General features: G+C 39.7%; 2 protein-coding genes across 4 annotated transcripts; both read right to left on the minus strand.

Annotated features, from left to right (window-relative positions):
- Nucleotides 1-718: 718 nt before the first annotated feature.
- On the minus strand, nt 719-6,322 carry upf3a (UPF3A regulator of nonsense mediated mRNA decay). 3 transcript variants are annotated; one of them, XM_034128484.1, is made up of 11 exons: nt 6,144-6,322; nt 5,348-5,454; nt 5,110-5,216; nt 4,784-4,882; nt 4,522-4,632; nt 4,001-4,056; nt 3,757-3,915; nt 3,504-3,637; nt 2,946-3,234; nt 2,505-2,546; nt 719-1,765 (listed from the first exon to the last, which is right to left on the minus strand). In XM_034128484.1, the coding sequence occupies exons 1-11, from the start codon at nt 6,282-6,284 to the stop codon at nt 1,577-1,579; spliced, it is 1,434 nt and encodes a 477-aa protein (XP_033984375.1). In that variant the 5' UTR covers nt 6,285-6,322; the 3' UTR covers nt 719-1,576. The 3 variants fall into 3 exon arrangements, with proteins under 3 accessions (XP_033984375.1, XP_033984374.1, XP_033984377.1); XM_034128483.1 differs by having other exon boundaries at nt 2,934-3,234; XM_034128486.1 differs by lacking the exon at nt 2,505-2,546 and having other exon boundaries at nt 2,934-3,234.
- Nucleotides 6,323-9,659: 3,337 nt separating this feature from the next.
- cdc16 (cell division cycle 16 homolog (S. cerevisiae)) lies at nt 9,660-19,743 on the minus strand. The gene is made up of 18 exons (XM_034128487.1): nt 19,507-19,743; nt 19,264-19,318; nt 18,288-18,385; nt 18,114-18,152; nt 17,858-17,998; nt 17,097-17,256; nt 16,874-16,968; nt 16,383-16,516; nt 15,811-15,890; nt 15,641-15,690; nt 15,486-15,559; nt 15,236-15,361; nt 14,025-14,177; nt 13,525-13,588; nt 13,347-13,408; nt 11,975-12,110; nt 10,619-10,709; nt 9,660-10,406 (listed from the first exon to the last, which is right to left on the minus strand). Exons 1-18 carry the CDS (start codon nt 19,552-19,554, stop codon nt 10,159-10,161), a joined length of 1,854 nt encoding a protein of 617 aa, XP_033984378.1. The 5' UTR covers nt 19,555-19,743; the 3' UTR covers nt 9,660-10,158.
- Between the last annotated feature and the right edge of the window lie 2,557 nt (nt 19,744-22,300).

The raw sequence follows: 22,300 nt of genomic DNA on the forward strand, positions 1-22,300 counted from the left end.
GCTCTTTTTACTTAATTTGGACATTCTTGGGTTTTTCTGATGTGTGAAAGCAAAAGTTACACCCACTTTCAGTTTTAGTCATTGTCAGTCAAATCACTGCTGTGTGTATAATACCTGTAACATGTATTTGAATGCTGAAGAACAAAATCCCTATATGTGGATTAAGATTTAATTGTATAACCAAGAATAAAGGCTTTTAAATACTCAAAGTCACACATACTAGTAATCACACAATAGTACAGTACAAGCCGGTGTTGATACGTTTCACCGGTTTAGCTGTTATGGAAGTGGCTTCCTGTTGATTACGATAGTTCTGCTTTATGTGGGTGACAGTGTCACAGATGCTGTTAGAGTTATGTGCAATACAAAATCATTGTCTCGTAACAAGTATGAACATTTAAAGTACACACCCACTAAAGCTGAGATACTGCTGTGTAGTCATGTCAAGTACAAGTGACTCATATCTATCATTTTTTAATTCATAATAAGGACATTGCTGAAGAAAATGCTGCCTCACCCAAACAGTCAGAGAGCGTCCGTTAAAACAGAAACACTGATCAAATCTCTTATAACGGAACAAGAGTTTTATTGTAGCTGTTAGGTCATATGCAAAAATAATATTAGGCTTGGAAACCAGACACATTACTTTATCAATATTTGTGGCTTTTCAATACACCTTTACTTGACAGAGTGAATAGAAAACCATGCACACAGCATAGAAAATGTATTTTTTTATTTATCTGTGTCATAATTGCTCATAATTAATTTTCTAAACGCTTCATCTCAATTTTGAGATTGTGTTCTTCTTGGCTCATTGGTGATCATGTACAAAGCTTAGAGCTCACAAAACAATTCTGTCTCTGTTGGATAACACCGTAATATATGATTGCCCAAATGTATTAAGACACATAAAAACTAGGAAAAGGCGGGAAAACAGTTTCCTTTTCTTATCAATAACAACTCTTATTCCCTCTCATTCGCTCAACTTTACACAAAAAAAAATAAACACAGGATTTCATCTGTGGAATTTTCTACATCCATTATTTGTAAGATTTACTTGCGTTATATTTAATTTTGATAAAATGTATTAAAAACATCCAGGTTCGGAGAAGTCTACAAAGGCTCAGTAACACGATCAGTTGCAGAGGATGAGGTAATGTTTTCAGCAGGAAAATTGTTGATGGATATCACAGGTGAGCTGCCTCATATCACAACATTTCAACATAGTGGTATTACTGTATGACAATGGCTGTTGTGCTATCATAAAGGTAACTGTTATTATGTGTTCGTTGTTGTATTGTTGACATGCTTTATACCAAGGATTCTTAGACAGACTAAACACGGAGATAAAATATGTATTGTGTATTAACAATGTTCATGCTAAACAGCAAAACAGAAACCTTAACCAACATTAAAAGCTCTGAACTCTGTTACATCTTACTCAAGTAAAAAGGCTTTTCAAGTGCCTTTCTCCCTCAATGCAGTTCATGTCATTTAAAAGCTCATTGATGACCTGTCAAACCTGTCCCCATCAACTTAGGCTGAATAATTGTTCTTTTTGAAACATCCATCGTGCTCACTGTTCCTCTTTGCTTTTCTCGTACCCCTTCTCCAGCCCTGTTGCCATGGGGACAGCCTCGTAGCAGTGTTCCGTCCCGGGCTCCGGTGAGTGTCCCACAGCGATGCAGTCGTAGCCTTTTCCAGCCGAGCTCATGCGCTTCCTGTTGCGTGCGCCCGGCTGATAGAGCTGCATGGCGGGACGGTCCTGCAGGGAGACAAGAGAGCAGAGACATGGGAGAGACTAGCAGCACACATTTGGAATATATAAATCAACATGTATATATGTATTTAATCATGTATCTCTCTTGTCTCCCTGCTTATTCTTTTAACGTGTATCACAATCGGTCACAATCGCAGTTTTAGGCTTATCTGTTTCTGGTTTTATTTAGAAATGATTCCCACCTTTTAATGTAGGATTTTATTTGTACCTGTGTGTGTGTGTGTGTGTGTGTGTGTGTGTGTGTGTGTGTGTGTGTGCGTGCGTGCGTGCGTGCGTGCGTGCGTGCGTGTGTGCGTGTGTGTGTGTGTGTCGTATCAAAAGGTTCTTTTTTGCCTAGCCGATTCTGGATATTAAGTTGTTTCAGATAAAGTTCCTTTTGCCTGAAGTCTCCTGCATTATGTTCCACCTACTCCACTCTGCGTAATATCCCAGCATGCACTGGGCTAGCAGCAGGGACAGACAATACCCTTTTCACGGTTCAAATGCACTTCTGTATGTATATCAGTCAGTGAACAAAGAGGTAGAATAATGATGAACTGATTAATACATTCTTAACTAAGCCTTTGTTTAATTATAATGGTCTGATCTGTATGATGTATTGTTCATGTATATCAGTCACGCCACACTGAAAGATTAACACTAATACATCTTATACAGCCAAAACACAGATATACACACAAACATGCCATTATCCTTACTAGCAATTTTGTGTTTCACTATTTACCTTATTTGCATGTTTTTGTTCTGTGGTGGGAGTCTGCAGCACCTGGAGGAAACTTTTATAAACACAGGAAGAACTCCACACAGAAACACTGACGGCACGAATCAGACCCTGCATCTCACGGCTTTCAAACCTAATGTCATTGTAACTGGAAAACTCTTTCCTGTTCACATGACATTAAAGAAATACGGTTACTAGAAAGCTGTTTGTAATGTGGTTTGGTTATTACAAGTGCTCTATCTGGGTCATCTATTTGTCAGGCCTGAACAACATCTTTATATGACACAAATGCACTGAAAGTATTGAAACATGATTTTTCTGAGCTGACGATTATTATCTGTAAGTAAACAAAATACACATTTCAACAAACATCTGAAACACAGTTGAATGTTAACATCATGAATGAAAAAAAAGTAGGGTTCTCATGCTCACCTTCTCGCTCACCTTGTTTCGGAGGCGTTCCTTCCTGTTACCCACGTCCTCCCTGTCCTCCTTCCCCAGTTTGTCTCCACCATCAGGGCAGTAAGAATAGCCATGATGGTGCCCCTCTTTCTTGGCTCTGTCTTGGCAGTAGCCCTTCCCCCATTTTGTCTCATCTTTGCGGCGCATAAACTTGTCAAACTCATAGTGGTGCCTCTGTCGTTTCCTCTCTTCATCTTTCCCCCGATGGTCCTTTTCTCTCTGCCTGCGGCCGTGCTGCTCTCTCTGCTCCTTGTCGCTCTCAGGTTGACCTCTAGTGTTCAGAGGGGGCATTACACACACACACACACACCCCTTTATATAATTGTTACACAAACACAGCTGTTATCGGAATTCTTGGTTACACTTTACGCTAATGTGTATGATGATTTTTTCTACCTTAAAATAAAGATACAATTATGTGTTTGCACTCTTTGTACCTATACAAGAGAGGTTGTATTCAGGGGTTTAACAACACAAATATTAAGTGGTAACACATTTTGAAATAGGGGGAATCTCAGACTGTGCCCAAACAATCCTTACTTTTCTTTGGGGTCCTTTGACTTCATTTGTCCTCCGGCTTTCTCCCATTTGCATCTGTCTGTCTCCCCAATGTCACTTTTGTCCTTCATCCGGTCTGAATCCACGTCATCGTCCCTGTCACTCTTCTTAAGGAGCTACATATGGAGATAATACAGGAAAACTTTCATAAATACACCAATAACTTTGCAAATATACTCCAAACAACAAGGAAAAACAGGTATCAAAACCATTGATTTTCATGATGAAGCATTACCTTGATTTTAATGTCTTTATCAGACAGTTTCCTCTGCTTCTCTGCCTCTTTCCGTTTGCGTCTCTCCTCCTCTCTTCGCTTTCTCTTTTCCTCCTCTCTTTGCCGTTTCTTTTCGAGCTCTCTTCTCCTCCGCTCCTCTCTCTTCTCCTCTCTTATTCTCTGTTGGGACACATTTGGCACATTAGAGAAGAACAAAGCAATTTGTAGGTCATCAGTTTCAATATAAGCATTTTTCATTTCTTACCTGTTTCTCAATTTTCTTATTTTTGATGTATTCCAACAGCGGTGTTGTCCGTTTGGCTGAAGTCAATACAAGGGGTAATAATGAAGATTAGTTAACTGAGGTCCAGTATCTTTCTGACTTCAAATCAAATCAAATCAAATCAACTTTTATTTATATAGCACATTTTTAAAACGATTTTTGGTCGAGCCAAAGTGCTGTACATATAATAATGACCTTACAGTAAGGACACTTTACAGCAAATACAACAGCACAGTTTGTGCAGAATATCAGTATGAGAAAACGACACCCTCTGTCCTTAGACCCTTACATCGTACAAGGAAAAACTTCCGGAGAAAAAACCCACAGTTTAAAGGGGAAAAATGGGAGAAACCTCAGGGAGAGCAACAGAGGAGGGATCCCTCTCCCAGGACGGACAGACGTGCAATAGATGCCGTGTGTAAGAGATAATACATTTTTACAGCGTAGGTAAACCAACGCTGTAAAATGTATATACCTGAATCTTAGTAAATGTGGTACTGTACCTATGAGCTCTCTGGTCTTGGCCTCTATCTCTCCCAGCAGAGTCTCAGGGTTGGCCATAGACTTCTCCTCATCACAGGAGTAATTCTCCAAGAACCGCCTATATTCTGGGTCTGAGAATGTGATATTCAAAGATTCAAGAATTGATTTTCACTATGTCATAAATCCATGCATTAATATTATAATAAAACACTGAATATAATGTCTACTGCACTGTATATCAGGGCATGTTTTAATGACGGATCAAGCTTTGTATTTCTCTACCTTCTTCAATGCTTCCGGTTTTGGCATCTTTCTTTTTTAGCTTCTTCTTTGAGATTTTCTGAAAGGGGGCAAACTCCACCACTGCAGGGTACTCTTGTCCTGGGTAAATATTGAAATAAAAAGGCAGCTCGTCATTTAACAGACCAGCAATCAAATGGTAACAATGGCAACAAAAGCTCTTACGCCATCTCACGGCCCGTAACATTTAGCCTGTAGCTGTAAAACAAACACATCTTTGTTTTGATTTCATTTAGCAGAATATCTCGCCCTATGTGCTGCCCTTAATGGCCACCAAAGTGTTACTGAGTTCAAACAAAGCTAAATACCCTTGTTGTCAATGAAGACGTAGCCATCAAATCGGTCCCTGAACAGAAGGATATCTTCCGGGATTTTAAAATTAATATATGCTCTGGAGAACAAGTGGGGATAGAGACTGTTGAAAAAGAGAAAGACAAAGAAGGTGAAGTCATATATTATCATGTAAAGGGCAAAGGCAACACGTTTGGTTATCCTAGGCACAAGTTTGGTCTAAGGTATTTGTTGCTAGGAAAAAATCATGATTACCTTTGGTCAGCTGGAAAGAACTCAAAATAGTCGTAGGACGGAAGGGGACTGAGCTGTTCCTCTAGCTGGTCCTTTGACAGGTTTGGTGGAAGCCTTCGAATCACGACCTGTAATCAAGTGTAGGTTGCAGCATTTTAAAAACTGGACTCAGACATACTGCTGCTTTATTATTCACCATTATTTTTAAACAGTGTGTTTTGGAAGTGCAATACTGAACTTCATGAGTACCCTTACCGCTCTGACCTATTGATGTGCCAGCAATAACAAACTCATGCTTGTATGTATGTAGACATGTATTATTCTAACCACCTGAAGTTTATTTTGAATTCTAATGGTGATACCAAAATTCAAGAGATACTAAGTGTCCTGAAACAGAATAACATGTAACACTCAAATGCACACAGAAAAAATATGCACAGACAATAGTAGGCCAATTTACAGCATAGCCTAATACATGCTAAAGATATGATTGTTATTTTCAGCATTATGAGATTTACACTGCAGCTTGGCAACTCTAAACTAAGCAGAAAATATGGATTTGAGTCAATAACAGCGATAACAAGACGTACAATGTTGTGTTATAGACCATAGCTTATCTAGCCAGTGTTTACATTATATAAAGTCTGAGAGGATTGTGAAATGTACTATGATATTATAGGTCTAGCTGACAGGTTGGGAGTGTAGTCCTTCCTCCTCCTGTCGCTGTCCGCGGTGCTGAAAGGATCCCACCTCCCTCCATTTCTGTTTTCCACACAGCGTAAACAATGCGACACATCGTAAACGCTCGGCTACCCACCTTGGTAAAAACCTCTTTCTTCTCTTCTTTCTGCTTCAGGTTTCCAGGAATGTTTTCCTGCTCTCTTGGGATGTCTCTAAACTGTATCTCCACGACGCTTTTCTCCTTGCCCACGGTCATTTGGTCCTTTTCAGACCTCATTTCTCTCCATCTCCCTCTCGCCCGTGTAAAGCCGCTGTGTTCTCGCGAGAGTGTAGAAATATCGCGAGTGCGGCGAGTCAGACAGCTTTTATATTATGTTCTGTGGCCATATAGCTTCTAGGATAACCACACATACATGCAACACAGCACAAGTTGCGTTTAGGGACAAGACTAATATTTGTGTCAATGTATAGGTCTCAAAGAAAACCGTCTATTTATGAATAATGTTTATCATATTGATGGATAATAACCTCAAGTTATTGCAAGTAGGCCTATCACTTCTTTAAAGCTGGTTGGTGGGGATGGTTTTATCACTTTACATGCTAGCTTTAAAGTCTTATCTTTACGTGTGATAATAGTCTACATATTGTCTTCATGTAATCTTAAATTTCAATCTAAATGAAATAAATAAAAACTAAAACAGTAAAATACATGTAAAGGAGTTCAGTACATTGTTTCATTTAGAATCTAAGTAAAGTCAATGTAGAGTTGGCGGAATATTAATGTAAAGTAAGCCTGGAAGTATAAGCATATCATAATTATGTTACTTTCCACCACTATCTACAAAGTTCATAACCTATGGAAATATTAGCATTGTAAAAAGCTACATGTTAATTTCAACCAAATCAAGCACCAAGGACACCACGTTTTGCTCATACATTTTTTTTTAAATACAAAAATCTCTTACTTTAGAACAGCTTAAATGTAAAAACATGTATCAGCTATCAGAATATTTTTACGTTACCTCCGCTGCATATCTGAATAAAAGCTGATAGGTTTATAATACACCACACAAGTAGAACTACACTGTGGTTTCATCTTAATGTAATGTCCAAGAGTCACTGTAGGTCGGAGCAGGCACCGTGCGGCTCCGGGGTCTGGCAGCGGGGCTTCACGCTGATCGGACCCGCAGAGAGCGAGCTGCCCGGGGGGGAAGAGCCCCAGCACTCAGGGGTGGAGGAAAGGCTGACGGACCGCGTGTGGACACTTCGACAGGGAACTGAGGGACACCAAAAAAGTTTAACAAAATATCTTTACAAATGGAAAAATGGGACGTTAATTTGTCAAAGTACATTTGGAGCGAATAGTCCCCCCCCCCCCCCCCCCCCCCTTGAGCCCACAGAAGACAACATCTGGACCACCAACCATGCTCGGAGTTAGCTGCCTAACTCCGAGCATGGTGCACATCTTTGTCACCTGTTCAAGGGAATTGGTTTTATAAACTCACCACTGAGGTAAGTTTGCCTGCCATTGCTGGTTTCCAAACCCAGCCGAGGTCTCTCTGGTGTGGACACGGAGCTCTTCAGGCTGGGGACGAAGGTGGAGCAGGTGTCCAGGTCCCGGCACACCTTGTCTTGGCTGTAAATGACGGCCGATTTAGAGGGAGTACAGCCCATCTCTCCTGAAGTTACTACAGAAGCTCTCCATTGGGATAATGTCCGGGAGGCAAACAGAATAGCATTGTATCTAACCTGTTAATGTCAAGGGAGGGATGTAGGGGAGTTGTGAGGGACCCTAACCCCTCCTCTAAACCGGTGCATTACATTAGGGAGGATGGGTCTGTCTACACGTTTCTCTGCAGTGCTAGGCAGTAAAGGGGACATTCTGTTTCACATTTTATAACTTTTCTTTCAGCAAAGAAGTCGTATCAGAAATGTATTCAATGCCTAACAACTGTCAATTATACTCTGCAATTCTTTAACTCTATAACTAATAACTATGTTTTATGCAGGCAAATATCATGAAAAAGGAACTCAGCATCTACATCATGACATTTACACAAGTAGGGGAGACCAGGTAGTTGCAACACGGGTTGGTTGTAACACCTTCAATATCTCCAATCACAAACAAGCTAGAGTGATGAAACTCACTCTGCACATGCACAGATAGATGGTCAGATCGCTGAGAAAAAAAGGAGCCACGTTTGAATTTCTCGCGTAAGATATCAGCAGAAGTGTGTTTCTGAGGTAAAATATTAACTAAAATGATACGATGTATTTTTTGGACACTGTCTTGAGTTCAAATGTCTAGGAATCCAAACTAGTATTATTAGAATCACTGCTTTGTAAGCTACAAATATAACTAGCTAAATATGGGTCAAGCTAGCAATCAGGCAGTTTCACAGGGGGTGAAAGCAAGACTGGTGGTCCTGGGACGGTTGTAACGGGACGGTTGTAACATGGCACATTTACAATGATGGCACATTTGCTTGAATGATCAATTGTTCATTCAAGCATACAGTTGTATTGTTGATTGGTGTGCATTGTCCCTGTAAAAATAAACAATAAAATACTGTACAGTAGGCCTAAAGTGTGTGTGTGTGTTTACAGTATGCCAAATGTCAGAAAGAGGAAGACAGACAGGGGAGTGCCACTTGCTCTGCTGCAAAGGGCCTCAAATGAAGTTGAGAAGGGCAAATCATTCAGGGAAGTGGCAAAGTCCCTGGATATATGCCATGTCACCCTGTACCGGTTCCATACAAAGAGGCTGAGGTTGGAGAGTCAGGGATCACAAACACCCCCAAGAGTAGGCTACTGGACACCAAAGAAGGTGTTCTCAACAGAGCAGGAGATGCTTTTGAGAGACTATCTGATGGAGGCAGCTGATTTATACTATGGTCTCAGCTCAAAGGAGGTAGGTCTACATAATTAAGGTAGAAGCACCTCTCAGAGAACAGTTTAATCCTTCACAGAGGATGATGCTGTGTGTGTTATGTTATCCTGTTCATTGTTTGTTGGAGGATGTGTGAAACCCCATTCAAATCTTGTTGCCTTAGAATTTGACAGCTTTCCCTATTTGTTGTCATGTAGTGTGAAAAAAGGTAACCGTTATTAACATGTTACAACCGTGCCTGGCATGTGCTACAACTGTCCCTGTACACAAGGACAGTTGTAACAGTTGAGTTTAAAAAAAAAAAATAATACATTTTCCAACCTGTACTTATTTCATAAAAACATCTTAAATACATTGTTTCAGTAGCTGACATATTGATAATGTATAATATAGCAAAATGGCTATCCTATTGTAAATGGTTTTTTACTTATTGGGGAAAAGCCCAAAAAGTGTTGCAACTGTCCCTGGTCTCCCCTACTAGAAATCAAACTAGAAAAATCATAATCTTGTTTCTTAATATCAACAATTGAAACATTTAGTGGCAACTCATTCAATCAGACACTAAAGATGTAACCCACGGTATCATAATGAAATGTTATCATTATGACGGTAGGAAGACAATTATTAATTTCCCAACATTATTGGTATAACATGCTTTCTGTAAGTTTGACAAATCACCCACTTTTTCTGTTCAACACAAAACACAGATACACTTAAATCTATTAAGATAAATGCATGGTTTATTTTAAGAATGACCAATAATCGTTTTCACCAAAAACTACTTGTTTTCAGCTGGCTCTTTATTCAACTTGGAAATCCACAGGTTAAGCAACATGGAGGGTCCTGCCATAGGCAGTAATAAGTGACTTTTAGTCTTTTAGATTCGATGTGAGGAGTTTGGCTGTGTTTGCTTTTTTCAATCAAGTGTCAGAGGGCCACATGTTCCCAGTGTCTTCAGTCTTCACTCAACCCCGTAACCAAGGCACATGTTAATCCCCCTTTAAAGTGCATTCTAGCAAATGTATTATGATCTACAGCAGGTGCTGTATAACAATTCAGCTACTTTTACTCATTCCCATTATGTTCACATAGGGATGTTCTATCTGTTTTTATCACCATATTTAATGCACAAGAGGGGGAATCCACAGGAAACCTTTGGTGGAGGACAGGCGCCAAAGTTTACATTTGATAGTTGTCCTTGGGTTTGAATGTGTACCTATAACAACCTGTTGCTAAAACAGCTCCTCCTGGCAGGATGAGATCACGTGCTGGTGTCTGACAATGTTTCTAACATCACGTCGCTCTCGTACATGTCGCACTCGAGGGTTAAAGAGAGTCGCAGCGGTGTCTCCAGCATCATCTTGTCCTGATTTGACAGTGGCGTTTCCAAGGACATGATGCTGGGTCCTTCTGATCTCGGAGTAGCGAGGTTATCACCGGACTCCGACGTGTTCAGCATCAGCGCTGTAAAGTTCAAGTTGCATCGCACCTTGTCATTGATGTCTGTGCCTTCGTGGAAACAAATAACAACACATTGTTTTACAGACCTAACCTTTCTGCAGGTGTTTCAGAACAGATATTTGAATATTTTCAATGAACGAAGAATGTTGCCTTAAAAACCCATGGGATAAGATAATGAAAAATGTAACTTAGACTTAAATAAAAAATGTTCAAAGATTAAAAAAACAACTTCACTGTAAGGCAGTGTAGCTGTATCCTACCTAAATAGGCATCTGTGTCACCAATGTACATCTCAATACAGTGGCCGAGCATCGTCACAGAGAAAGTGTCGTCCCTTTTCAGTCCAAGTGCCTGCACAGAAAGAAACCAAAACACTTTAAGCATTTGGTACATAAATAGTTACATTACTGACAGAGATATTCGCCCACCAACCAGTCATGTTGCAGTTTGGATGTCATGTCTTTCCAAAATGCCATCCCATTTTATTCCATCAGACATTTGTGTGCATTGTTAAAATGAAGACTTGCATTTTTCAGTTATGGCCACACACTTCTTTTATGAGGTCACGGTAGCCTTGACCTTTGACCACCATATCTAAATTAGTCATTTATTTGACAATTATTCCAAATTGAAACAATTCCTTCCAGATGTTCATTAGATATGGAGTTTATGAGAATGGGATGGATGGACAACCCAAAAACATTATAAAAAACTAAAAATACTAAACAAAATATGTCTCTATTCTGGCTTTATATTCATTTAAACTTTGTAAAGTTGGAGTTTATTTAATCTGCACTTGCAATGTTTATTTCATTGATATTAAAGCTGATCTTGTGTTTGTTTGTGTTTACAAAAGAAAGCTCGCTATTCAACACATTGACCTTTAACGACACTCCACTATGCCTCCTTCATAAATTCTGTTTCTATGGCAACTCCTTCTTGCCTTCTTATAGAGAGTCAATGGAGAGAGAAAGATTATCTTTCGATCCCGTATGAATTGTGCCATGAATTACACATATGATGTTTGTCAATCTTAAAATATAATTTCCATGTCAAAAAAGTCAGTTTGTCATAAGACTATGAAAAATACGCAACTAGAAAGGGAACCGACTAACTCTCCTTGTGTGTATGTACAGCTCTCAACATGCCCAGACTTGTAGTGATTTTCACCTCGTTTAATACTTTTCGCCTCATTCTGAAAGAAAGAAGTGAAATGTGCCAACGTGATGGCCGTCTTGGTGTGTGGTGCGAGACGGGAGATGTAGTTCATTGAGCGGTTTCACACTCAAAAAAGTGTTACTTCACAGTTTTACGACACATTTTTATTTTTTTGACTTGCAAAATTATCTTTTAAAATTGACAAACATCATATGTGTAATTCGTGGCACAATTCAAACGGGATCGAAAGATAATCTTTCTCTCCCCATTGACTTCAATACATAATTTTTCCGAAATAAGGTCCCATGGAGCTCCCCCGGAAAGGGAGGGACTTCGCCTCTCTATATCAAACCTCAACTGACAACCATCCTCTATTTAGGCAGTGGTTTAAATACACATTGCTGAAGGTTTTAAGTGGGAAACAAACCCCTTAAAGACTGGAGAAAAAGGCACTTTACCGTATGAAAGTAGTCGATAGCGCTCTCGAAGTCTCCCATAAGGCTGTGCACGTATCCTATGGCAGAGTAGGTGGAGGCGTGCTGAGGGATTAACACCAGCGCCTGGCGGTGGTACTCCAGCGCCCGCTCGTACTTTCTACACAAACCGCACAATATACAGAGTCCACATCAACAGATTCAACAGAAAATCATGTTTGCGTACATATCACAAAATACATTTAACCAAATATTATATTTAAACTCCATCATTACGTTTTCCAGGAGAACATATAGTGAGGAAATGTCAACAGATACAGCTTGATGATAAACAGGTTCTGTATGCCATCTAGAGACAAGAAATGTAATAGCATCAGCTATAAAAAAAACATACATTTGTACATTTCAAACTACTGTAGTTATTATCATTTTGAAAAACATAGTGAGAACTCTTCATCTGCTAAATCTAATTAAAAAAATGGTTTCTAAACATCTAGATTCTTTGAGTTGATATTTATCTTCAGTAATAACTGCAACACAACGTTTTCACACAGCACATGTGCAGCTGTGGTTAGCATAATGACGAATGGAAATTGAATAACAACATGGATGTTTGAAAGGCGCACCAACAACCTATATAAGGCATTCTCTTTGTGAGGATGAAAGCCTCCTTATAAAACCTATCCCAACCTTTCAAAACAACCACTTGTGTGGCCCACATTCTGCAAGCCTCTTATATCTATTGAGTGGTGCCTATGCATAATTTATTAAAGGGTCTTTTCATGAATTTTAAATGAGGGTCCTACCTACGCTGAATGATTGCGATAGAACATATCTGAAAATAGTTTGTAGGAAGAAGGTAAAGGAGAATGAGATAAGCAGGGGAATGAATTTTTTTTAGAGAAAAGCGCACTCTGCAATCTTCTTTGACAATCCACTCGAGATAAAATTATCCTCCATACTAGTAGGGCTGCTCGATTATGGCAAAAATCATAATCTCTTTTATTTGGGTCAATAATTGATATCACGATTTTAAAAACGATTATCCATTTACTTTTAAAACATCCATTTATTGAAAAATAAAATGTGAACAGTATGTTTTTAACAGTTGATTACCCTGAACTTTAAGTATAATTCAACTGAAAAACCAATACAAAATAAATACAAATAAATTAAACGTTTTATTTCGATTATGTAGTTTTCATAATCGTTGCAAGCCAAAATCGTAATTGCGATTAAAATACGATTAATTGAGCAGCCCTACATACTAGTGCTATAGCGAATGTGCACACTCAAAGAACTTGAAATCCATAATTCCATTTAGAAAAATTCAAACCTAAAAGTGTAAACAACCCAGCATTTTGTCAAAAAAAAAAAAAAAGGGCTCCATACTTACTTCAATTTCCGACACACATGACCCAAGTTGTTTAACAGAGGCTCCCATTTGTCCACAGTGACCTTAGATTTAAAAGACAAATAGTAAAAGAGGCAAACATTATTTTCTAACGTAGAACTGCTATGTTTTCAAGCCGTTGTAATTTATATTTTTCTAATTTTAATAAATGAGCAGTTACCTCATTCCCTATGGCCTTGATCTTCTCCATCGCATCAAGAAACAACCTCTCTGCTGTCTTCCAGCTAAAACAGATGTAAAAAACAGTCTTACAGCAGATCCGATCTTTTAAATAAATAAAAACAATCAATGTGTGTATAAATAATATCAGGTGCATTATGAGTTATTTAAATGTGTGTATATCCTAGATACAAGGTGTCAGTACCTTAGAAGCAAAAACAATTACAGAATTCTTTTTATCTGATTCTGAAAAAAATATGCGTCTTGGACATTTTTGCTGCCACCACAATTTAATATAGGTGAATGGCATTTAGTTTGCGAACCCAGACAAATCAAGCTAAGATGATATGCAAGTTTAGATACGATTGAGGTTATATGAAAAAAGTTATACAAGTCCTTTGTGATCTGACCCTATAAGGCTCTGTCATTGCTACCAATAATGCTACCTTTGTCAAACTGAAGGCCTACGTGTTATTGTTTGTTTGTGGCTGCATGACTCACTCTCCATTCTGAAAGGCAACCACTGCCACCTCGTGTATGACGAACGGGTCCTCAGGAGCGATACTGAGAGCCTGGCTGAAGAAACGCTCCGCCAGCTTGGAGTTGTTGGTCAGACCGTACTCCAGGCCAATGTAAAGCATGGGTAGGTGACACCTGCATGAGAGAGAGCCGGACACATTAAACAAGACCAGATGCATTCCTATTTTATTGTTTAGTGAAAGTAAATTGAGAAGTAGCAACAATTACTTAAAGCTATATATTTCTAACGGCACATTTAGAACAGATGAGCTGTTGCTGAGCGATGGGCTGCATCTAACACTGTTGGATGTTTTTAGTTTAAAAAAAAAAAAAAAAATCAGAATATCAGTTGTGGCAAGGTGCACTTTTTGATGTCTTTTATACATAAATATGTGTCCCCGGTGTGTCGGGGAACTCACGCAGCGTCAGAAAATAAAACCCTCTCTCTTTTCCTCCGTACCCAAATCTCTAAAAACGGGGTTACAACGGAGCTGATCCAGATTTGCATCCGATATGACGTAATATCGGAAATGTGGACCCACGGCACTATCAGAAAGTTGCTATCAGAAACAATGCCAGACTGTTTTGGACGTAATATGGTCGGTGTTTACATTAGCATCGCTAACACTCAGAGCTAACCTGTACTGAGCATGTGTGTGAAGAAGCAGGAAATAAAAAAGGAACTCACCTTGTGGTATAACCGGCAAGAGAGAAAGCCTTTGAGCTCCATACTGTTTCAGAAATAATCCATGATATGTCGTTTCATCACGGCAGTATTTAGTTTAGACAGTAGCTGCCGGGTTCCGCATGAGCTCAGCCCCCTCCTTTTTTATTTTTTTAAAGCTTTATACCCAAAATCAGCACTTTTGAAACAGGAAGTGAAATAGAGGGATATGAGGCATGGCTAGAATGGGTGGTCTGTTTGGTATTTTGAGCAAAACACTTCATAGACATGTTTTTTATATATTTTTATATCTGAGACCTATGCTATTGCCTAAAAATAGCATGATAGGTGCACTTTAATTGTCTTAATAGTCTGTGCCTGCTCTTCAACACAGACAAAAATAACTCCGCTTCTCATAACTTTTCAAATGACATCATATGCTTGACTCCATTGACGTTCATTTATGTGATATGGGCTTTCCTAGTATAACAAAAAAAAGAAATGTATTTATAAAGCCTAATGTGCTTACCCTTTCATCAGCTGTGCAGCAGTGAAGTAGGCGGCCATGGCTTGGTCATGCTCACTCTCTACTGCAAATGAATGGCCATAGGCGATCCAAGCAGGACCATACGTCCTCTCCAGCGTGGTGGCTTTACTATAGGAGACATACCATACCCAATATATATATATATATATATATATAACTGCACTTCAACATAAAGAGCCTGCAATGCTGTCTCAAACAGGAATTACTTCCTTTTCAGTGTTTTAATGCATACCTGAGGTACCGGCGAGCATGTTCGTTTTTATGGCCGACCATGAGATAGTAGCACCCGACAGCAAACCAGGATACCTAATGAGGATTTGGTTATTAAACACTGGAAATGATATCAAAAGGAAAATAGATGTGTGGTGATGTGGCTGCAACACTTACTGGGTTGTTGGGATACAAGTCTACAAGTTTGTGTGAGAGGTAAAACAACTCTGCGGGAAAAAAAACGCAAAAAAGCTTGAAACTGATCAATTAACTATTATACTGCCAGATGGTGCAATAACTAAACTAAACATTCTTTATGCAAGAAGCAAGGAGAGATATATGTTTACCATTTGATTTTCCAAGCTCCACAAGTGTTCCTATGTGGACTGGTAAACAGTTGGCATGGAACGGGTCTTTAACCATCACCCTGAAATACAAAAAGAGAGCTGCATGATGGGATTGTTAACCTTATTGTATTTCACAATGTTGTACTGCACACAAAGGGCATCATTTATAACCCATTTTGGTTTGACTGTTAAAATACAACTCTTTACAAAGATGCTCATTAAATTAGGCTGCACACTGTGTAGAGCTGTGAATTATTCCCATTGTGTGATGTTACAATATTTGATGTTATATTGAATGGGTAGGCCCCACATTTTCGCAGGAACTTACTATGGATCGCTACATTACATTACATTACATTGCATTACATTGCATTTAGCTAATGTTTTATCCAAAGCGATGTATAACAAGTGAAAGGGGAGACAGAGTAAATGGCCTGATGCGAACCTGGGTCTTGGAACTAAGTCCCTATACATGGGCCGCCGCACTACTAGGTGAGCTATGCGTCGGCTACATTATTTTCAGTCAACATGCAAAGATCAGCAACAAACAGAGTAAATCTGAAGACACTTACGTTGATGTGAGTTTGTAGCACATCTTGAAATCACAGTTATAATAATGCCTCTCAGCAAGAGACACCACTACATCCAAGTTGTCCTGAAGACCATTGACCATCTCTGGCACCACCAGATCACTGGGCTTGTTATACTGCAATGGGAAGGAGAGCACGTGTGTTTAATTATGCATGTGTGTGTGCTAGGTGGGGGCAGGGTCTAGATGGGAGGACGTGGAAAAGGAAATAAAGCAAGGTCAAGAAAAAGGCAGATATATGAGATGAATGAAAGGGGGTAGGTCTAGATCTGAGGACGTGGAAAAGGAAATAAAGCAAGGTCAAGAATGAGATGAATGGAAGGGGGTAGGACGAATGCATTGCAATGAATGTGTTTTTGTCTTTTCTTAAGATGAATTGAAAAGAAAAATATATATCTGCCTTTTGCTATAATTAATTAATCATCACAGGTGATATAAAATAATATACAAAAAACTGAATGCAGAGCCCCCTACCTTCTTTAACTTATTCTCAAATAGGAAGTGTAACAGCTCCTCCTCTTCCTCAGTGCATTGTTGACTCAGAGGAAGTGAGTCAAGGAAGTCTTTCTCTATTGAAAAAATAACAACACATTTCTCATATACCGTCATTTTACAAGTTCTTGCAATGATAACAAAGGGCACATATTGGTAGAACTTGAATATGTCTGTGCACATGCTGGCCACAGATCTGCCTCACCTTCCTGAGCGGTCAACATGTGGTGGGACGTTAAAAGGTCAAAGGCTTCAAAGCAGTACACATCCAGTTTCAAGGCCTCTTTGTAGCTGGAGGTGGCCAGTGGTCTGTTGTCCATGGCATCATAGATTTTACCCCGCAGGAGGCTGATGGAGCTGCTGATCTGAAATATTACAGAGGAAAAACATGGATAACAGAAAGAGTCTTTTGTAAATGTATATAAAATAACTCATAGCTGTATATAGTTTCAAAGCTCCAACAACTCCATAGCATTACCAAGGCTGGGATGAGGCAGTGATTCTCATTTAATGACATGGAGGGTATTTTTTGCCAACATTATGTCACATAACTTGCCTGCTAAAAATTACATGTGCTGCACTTCAGTGTAGTTATAATGATTGCACATGCCCTCATCTAGAGCAAGACCTCGTAAAAAAATCTGATGTTGAACTAAAAAAGCAATTATGTCACAAGTGGCTATTACATCACCAGCTGTGGTTGGAGTGTTTGTGGAATAAATATGGCTATAGTGTCAACCCAGTCAAAGAAATGAACTGACAGAGTATAGCTACATAAATGCACTAACAGATTTAAACAGTATTAGAAAAAGACGAGAGGTGATGAAAAGAACAATTCTGAGGATTATGATTCGATCCTGCAACACTGACAAACAAAACCCAAGTCCAAAATGTATAATCTAATTGGACTGCACACATCCAGACTGCACTCAATACATGTTTCGTTCAGTGGCAGATGAGACTTACAGAGGCAGGGGACATGTCCCAGTCCTTGGCTGACTCTGGTGTCCCGCTGCCCTCTTTCACGCTCCTGTCCAGCAGCCTCTTACTAGCCAGCTCCTCTGCGTCCAGGATATCCAAGGCCTGCTGGAACTCTTTGGCAGCATACTAGACAAAAGAGTAAGATACTTTTAAGCATGGAAAATAACTAGGTTTCTTTGAGTTATATAATGCAATGTAGAAGAAGGCTGAGAACTTAAACATCTACTTTTGAGGTACTTACATGGCATCTAGCGGCAAGATACTGACAAGCTCCGTACAACTGTGTAAGAGAAGACAAATGTTATTTTAGACATGGGACTGAACTGGGTACAATCCTCCATATGTTGATTTGTGTCATTAATATTAAACGTATCACTCACTCATTGAGAAAGAACACACACATAACCCACATTACCTTGTCAAGTTTTCGAGATCGGAGGGCATGGGAGGCTCTGTGGTACTGTGAGGTCAAGTAAAGGCACTGAGCTAGCCAGTAGATATCCTGGGGATCCTCTGGAGGAGGTACAAAGAGGCAGGGTATTACATTTCTGATAGTATAGTCATCCCTGACACCAAAACATCACAGACATTGTCAAACTAGCTTGTGACAATGAAAGCAAAACAGTAATGATGTCTCTATAAACCGCTAGTCTTATTAACAGTGGTGTAAAGTAACTAAGTACATTTACTCAAGTACACTACTTAAGTACAATTTTGAGATACTTGTTCTTTACTTGAGGATTTAAATGTTTTGCTACTTCGTATTTCTGCCCCATTATAATCAAGAGGTAAATCGTGTACTTTTAAACCCACTACATTTTTTGTATAACTTTAGTTACTTTGCAGATTGGGATTAATTATGTTTATATATTCAACACTTAAATAAGACTTTAAACACACCTAGGAGTAAATCCACAAGCTACCCTGCAAAGTAATTAAAACTAGCTTTAATAAACACATTAATGCATGAATAAATATAATTAAAACAGAATGGATATTATTAGAAAATGGGTCAATCTGCATAATGTTCGCTATTACTTTCGGAATTTAAGTATATGTTGATGCTAATACTTTTGTACATGAGTAACATTTGCAATAAGACTTTTACTTTTAACATAGTACTACTACACTCTGCTACTTCTACTCAAGTACTTCTTCCACCTCTGCTTCATCACTGACAGGCTACACCAAAATCATCACAGCCGTTGACAAGCTACTGTATTATCTGCCATTAATATACAGTCTATTTACCGCTCGTTACAATTACAGGAAAACAGGAATAATGTCTTTATAAACCGCTAGTCTCATTAGCATTGCAACTTTAGCTGACACATCGGTAGGTTAAGTCTGCTATGCTTGCTAGTCACACAGCAATAACTGCACTTACTTACCGTGAGACAGGGACGCTATCTTGTCGGCCCAAAACAGAGCACTTTGATACTGTTGCTGTAAACAAACACACAACAAAAAAGGCAAGAGTTACTCAAATATATGTTGTTGTGTTTAGCCGGGTGATAGCTAAAGTTAGCCAGGCAGTCCAGCTATGAATGTTCGTTACTATTGACGCCAGGTTTGCTCTCAAGCTAGCATTTAGCTAGCAACACAGAAAGTCAGAAATACATGATAATTCTTACCTGATCAATGTACGCCCGAACTCGCTTTCGGAGTCTGTCGAGATTCATTTTTGATTTTCCTTTTTATTGCTCTGACTTTTAAAAATGTGTCATTCTAAGAGAGAAGAACGCAGTGTACAAAACTATGAACAAAACAGTTCGTACTAGCTTGCTAGCTGCGTAAAATCAAATAATCAAATCCGCGGCTTCTTTCTGCAAAAAGTGTCCCGCAAAATGGTGCCGTGAGGAAACTCATACTGGATAGACAGTTCCACTCTTTCACACTTAAGACATACAGCTATGTTTAAGTGTAAAATAACTGTACGAATACAACAAATGTATATCATTTATCTATTACGTATTTTATTTGTTTTCATTAAAGAAACACATAACAAAGACATTATTTTTGTTAAAATTGCACTCAACACAGATGTTCATGAATGTATGTGGCATACAGCCTCTACCAAGTAGTGTTACTGATTGTTACGGCTGTTTGTATTGCCTGTTTCTTTTTCCCTTTGGTTCCTCTACCCAGGTGTGCTGCATTGCTGTAACGAGGTGCAGACGAGGTGCACCTGGAGAAGGAATGCTTAAAAGCTCCAGTGCAGAGAGGCCTTTGGTGGGGACTGCTGTGTTTCTGCTTCTCATCCTAGGATGGATAATTAAACCTTTGATGTGTTGTTATAATAAATCCTATGGATTTGATGATTTTAAAGGTGTCTTTCGTGTTCTATTTGGGTCAGTGGTGGAATTTTGTTAGCCCCATAGGGCCATTTTAAAGGTGGGGCGTAACACTGATCAATTTAAAGTGGACCTATCATGCTATATTTGAACAATATATTGTAGGGCCATACTATATAAAGTATATAAATATATATATTTTTTCAAAATACCAAACAGATCCTGCATTTTAGCCATGCCTCATTTCGCTCCATTTTGCTCTTTCCAGCCCTGTTTTTGCAGGGGGCTGATTCTGTGAGCTGCAGCTGACCACGCCCCCCTGCAGGAGAGGGGAGCGTGCTCTGATCAGCTGCTGGGCTGTCAGAAGAGGGGGGGGATCTCCATCCTCCGTGTTGTATTATATTATTATATAGAGTCGTTATTCATTTGTTTTAAAGCTCAATAAATAACATAGAAGACCTTTGACCGGCACTTTTCTAATTTTGTCCGGAAGATTTAAACTTTAACGGACATCTTGACCGGCGAAAAAAAACCTAACTGAAACTCTGCCGCACGGTCCCCTCGTTCCTTGGAAGAGGCGGAGAGGTGGGTGTTTGTCATCTGCTGGTGGACTAACCGGAGAGAATTACAGTGCTTGCCTCGACGGGGAGGGATTGCATTGAATTACAGCAGCAGGAGCAAACGCTTGCCTCGGGGAGGGAGAAAAAGAGTCACAGCGGAGAATAAACAGAAGGGCAACCATGGCAACCATGCGCGGGAAGTCTTCTTCGCTGCTTTTGTGGCAGACTACAGCGCCACTAATGGCGCGTTTCCACTACAGCGCGGAGCACGGTTTAAGAGGGCTGTGACGTCAGCGGCCCGTTTTTGGTTGCGTTTCCACTTGGCCTAGTACCGGCCGGCGGGTCCTAATTCACAGTTTTTCTGGCCTCATAAAATTGTGGGTCGAGGGCCAGAGACAACGAGGCTGAGTATGCTAAACTTGAGAGAGAATCGCTGGCAAGGGGGCTACAACTACAACAAGATGGACATATTTGACCGTGATTTAATTGTAATACACGTTTCAAAATGATGCCGAAGTAACAACATACTGATACCGGTTAGTAAAAACCATGAATTAATGCTTTGACAAGTCTGCAGACAGACGGCAGGCGAAAAACCTTTTAAAATGCGTGTTTTCTAAATGAAGATTGGCTAAGCTAACGCAGTATATGCTCCGACCGTCCACACTCAGAACAACGGCCTATACAGACATAAATAAAGCAGCGACTGTATTCGCCATGACACAGGCAGTCTGTGGTTTGTACTTGTTTAACTTTTGTCTAGTTTCTGAACATATATGAGGAGCTGTGAGCTCTGAGTGCTAACAGCTAACAGCTGTGTTGTTTTTCTGGGGTTCTCATTGAAGATGACGTCACGGCTCCGCCTACACTGCGTTACTATAGATACTACCCCAGTTCCTAAACTGTAATGGAAATGTGCCATAAAGTGAGCCAGTCCTAACGAGGCCTAGCCATACCGAGCGAGGCCGTGTAGTGGAAATGCGCCATTACAGTACTGGCCTGGCATATGTACTCCAGCACTTTCGAGCGGCAATGGCCGGCCGTGGCCCAACCCACATTCCCCTGATAGGTGGAGAGTTGGCCCAATAGCCGTAGCGCCACCGTCCTGACGTCAGTAACGTGTTCAAATCTGGATCAGTTTTTATCAGATCCGTTGCAGCCCCGTTTTTAGAGATTTGGGTATGGAGGAAAATAGAGAGGGTTGTGTTTTCTGACACTTGGTGAGTTCCCTGGAACACCGGGGACACATATTCATGTATAAAAGACGTACAAAAGTGCATTTTGCATGATAGGTCCCCTTTAAGAATGTCATACAGTTTCTAGGTCCAGTTTCTCTGTAGATAAGACTATAAGACTTTTTATTAGTCATTCACAGGTTAACAGGGTCAATAGTACATTCAAATATATTGGACCATATAACGGTTCAGCTCGGAAGTAAAAATGTGTGTTCGCAATAAGAGCCCAAGACTGTATAAAGATACAATAAAATACATTGACAATAAGATGGGATAACCTATCATACTATTTCAAGTGGAATTAACAGAGAATAATGAATGTACAGAAAAACACGAGTT

Source organism: Trematomus bernacchii, unplaced genomic scaffold (genome assembly GCF_902827165.1).
Source record: "Trematomus bernacchii unplaced genomic scaffold, fTreBer1.1, whole genome shotgun sequence".
NCBI classification, from domain to species: Eukaryota; Metazoa; Chordata; class Actinopteri; order Perciformes; family Nototheniidae; genus Trematomus; species Trematomus bernacchii.

Excerpts from the sequence above, each read along its gene's own strand:
- cdc16 (XM_034128487.1), bottom strand. The coding sequence starts at position 19,554 with ATGAATCTCGACAGACTCCGAAAGCGAGTTCGGGCGTACATTGATCAG. Across the intron at positions 16,517-16,873 it reads TTGAGAATAAGTTAAAGAAG|TATAACAAGCCCAGTGATCT; the intron begins GTAGGGGGCTCT and ends TTCCCATTGCAG. Across the intron at positions 15,560-15,640 it reads ACTTGTATCCCAACAACCCA|GTATCCTGGTTTGCTGTCGG; the intron begins GTAAGTGTTGCA and ends AATCCTCATTAG.
- upf3a (XM_034128483.1), bottom strand. The coding sequence starts at position 6,284 with ATGAGGTCTGAAAAGGACCAAATGACCGTGGGCAAGGAGAAAAGCGTC. Across the intron at positions 5,455-6,143 it reads AGAAAGAGGTTTTTACCAAG|GTCGTGATTCGAAGGCTTCC; the intron begins GTGGGTAGCCGA and ends ACTTGATTACAG. Across the intron at positions 4,633-4,783 it reads AACCGGAAGCATTGAAGAAG|ACCCAGAATATAGGCGGTTC; the intron begins GTAGAGAAATAC and ends TCACATTCTCAG.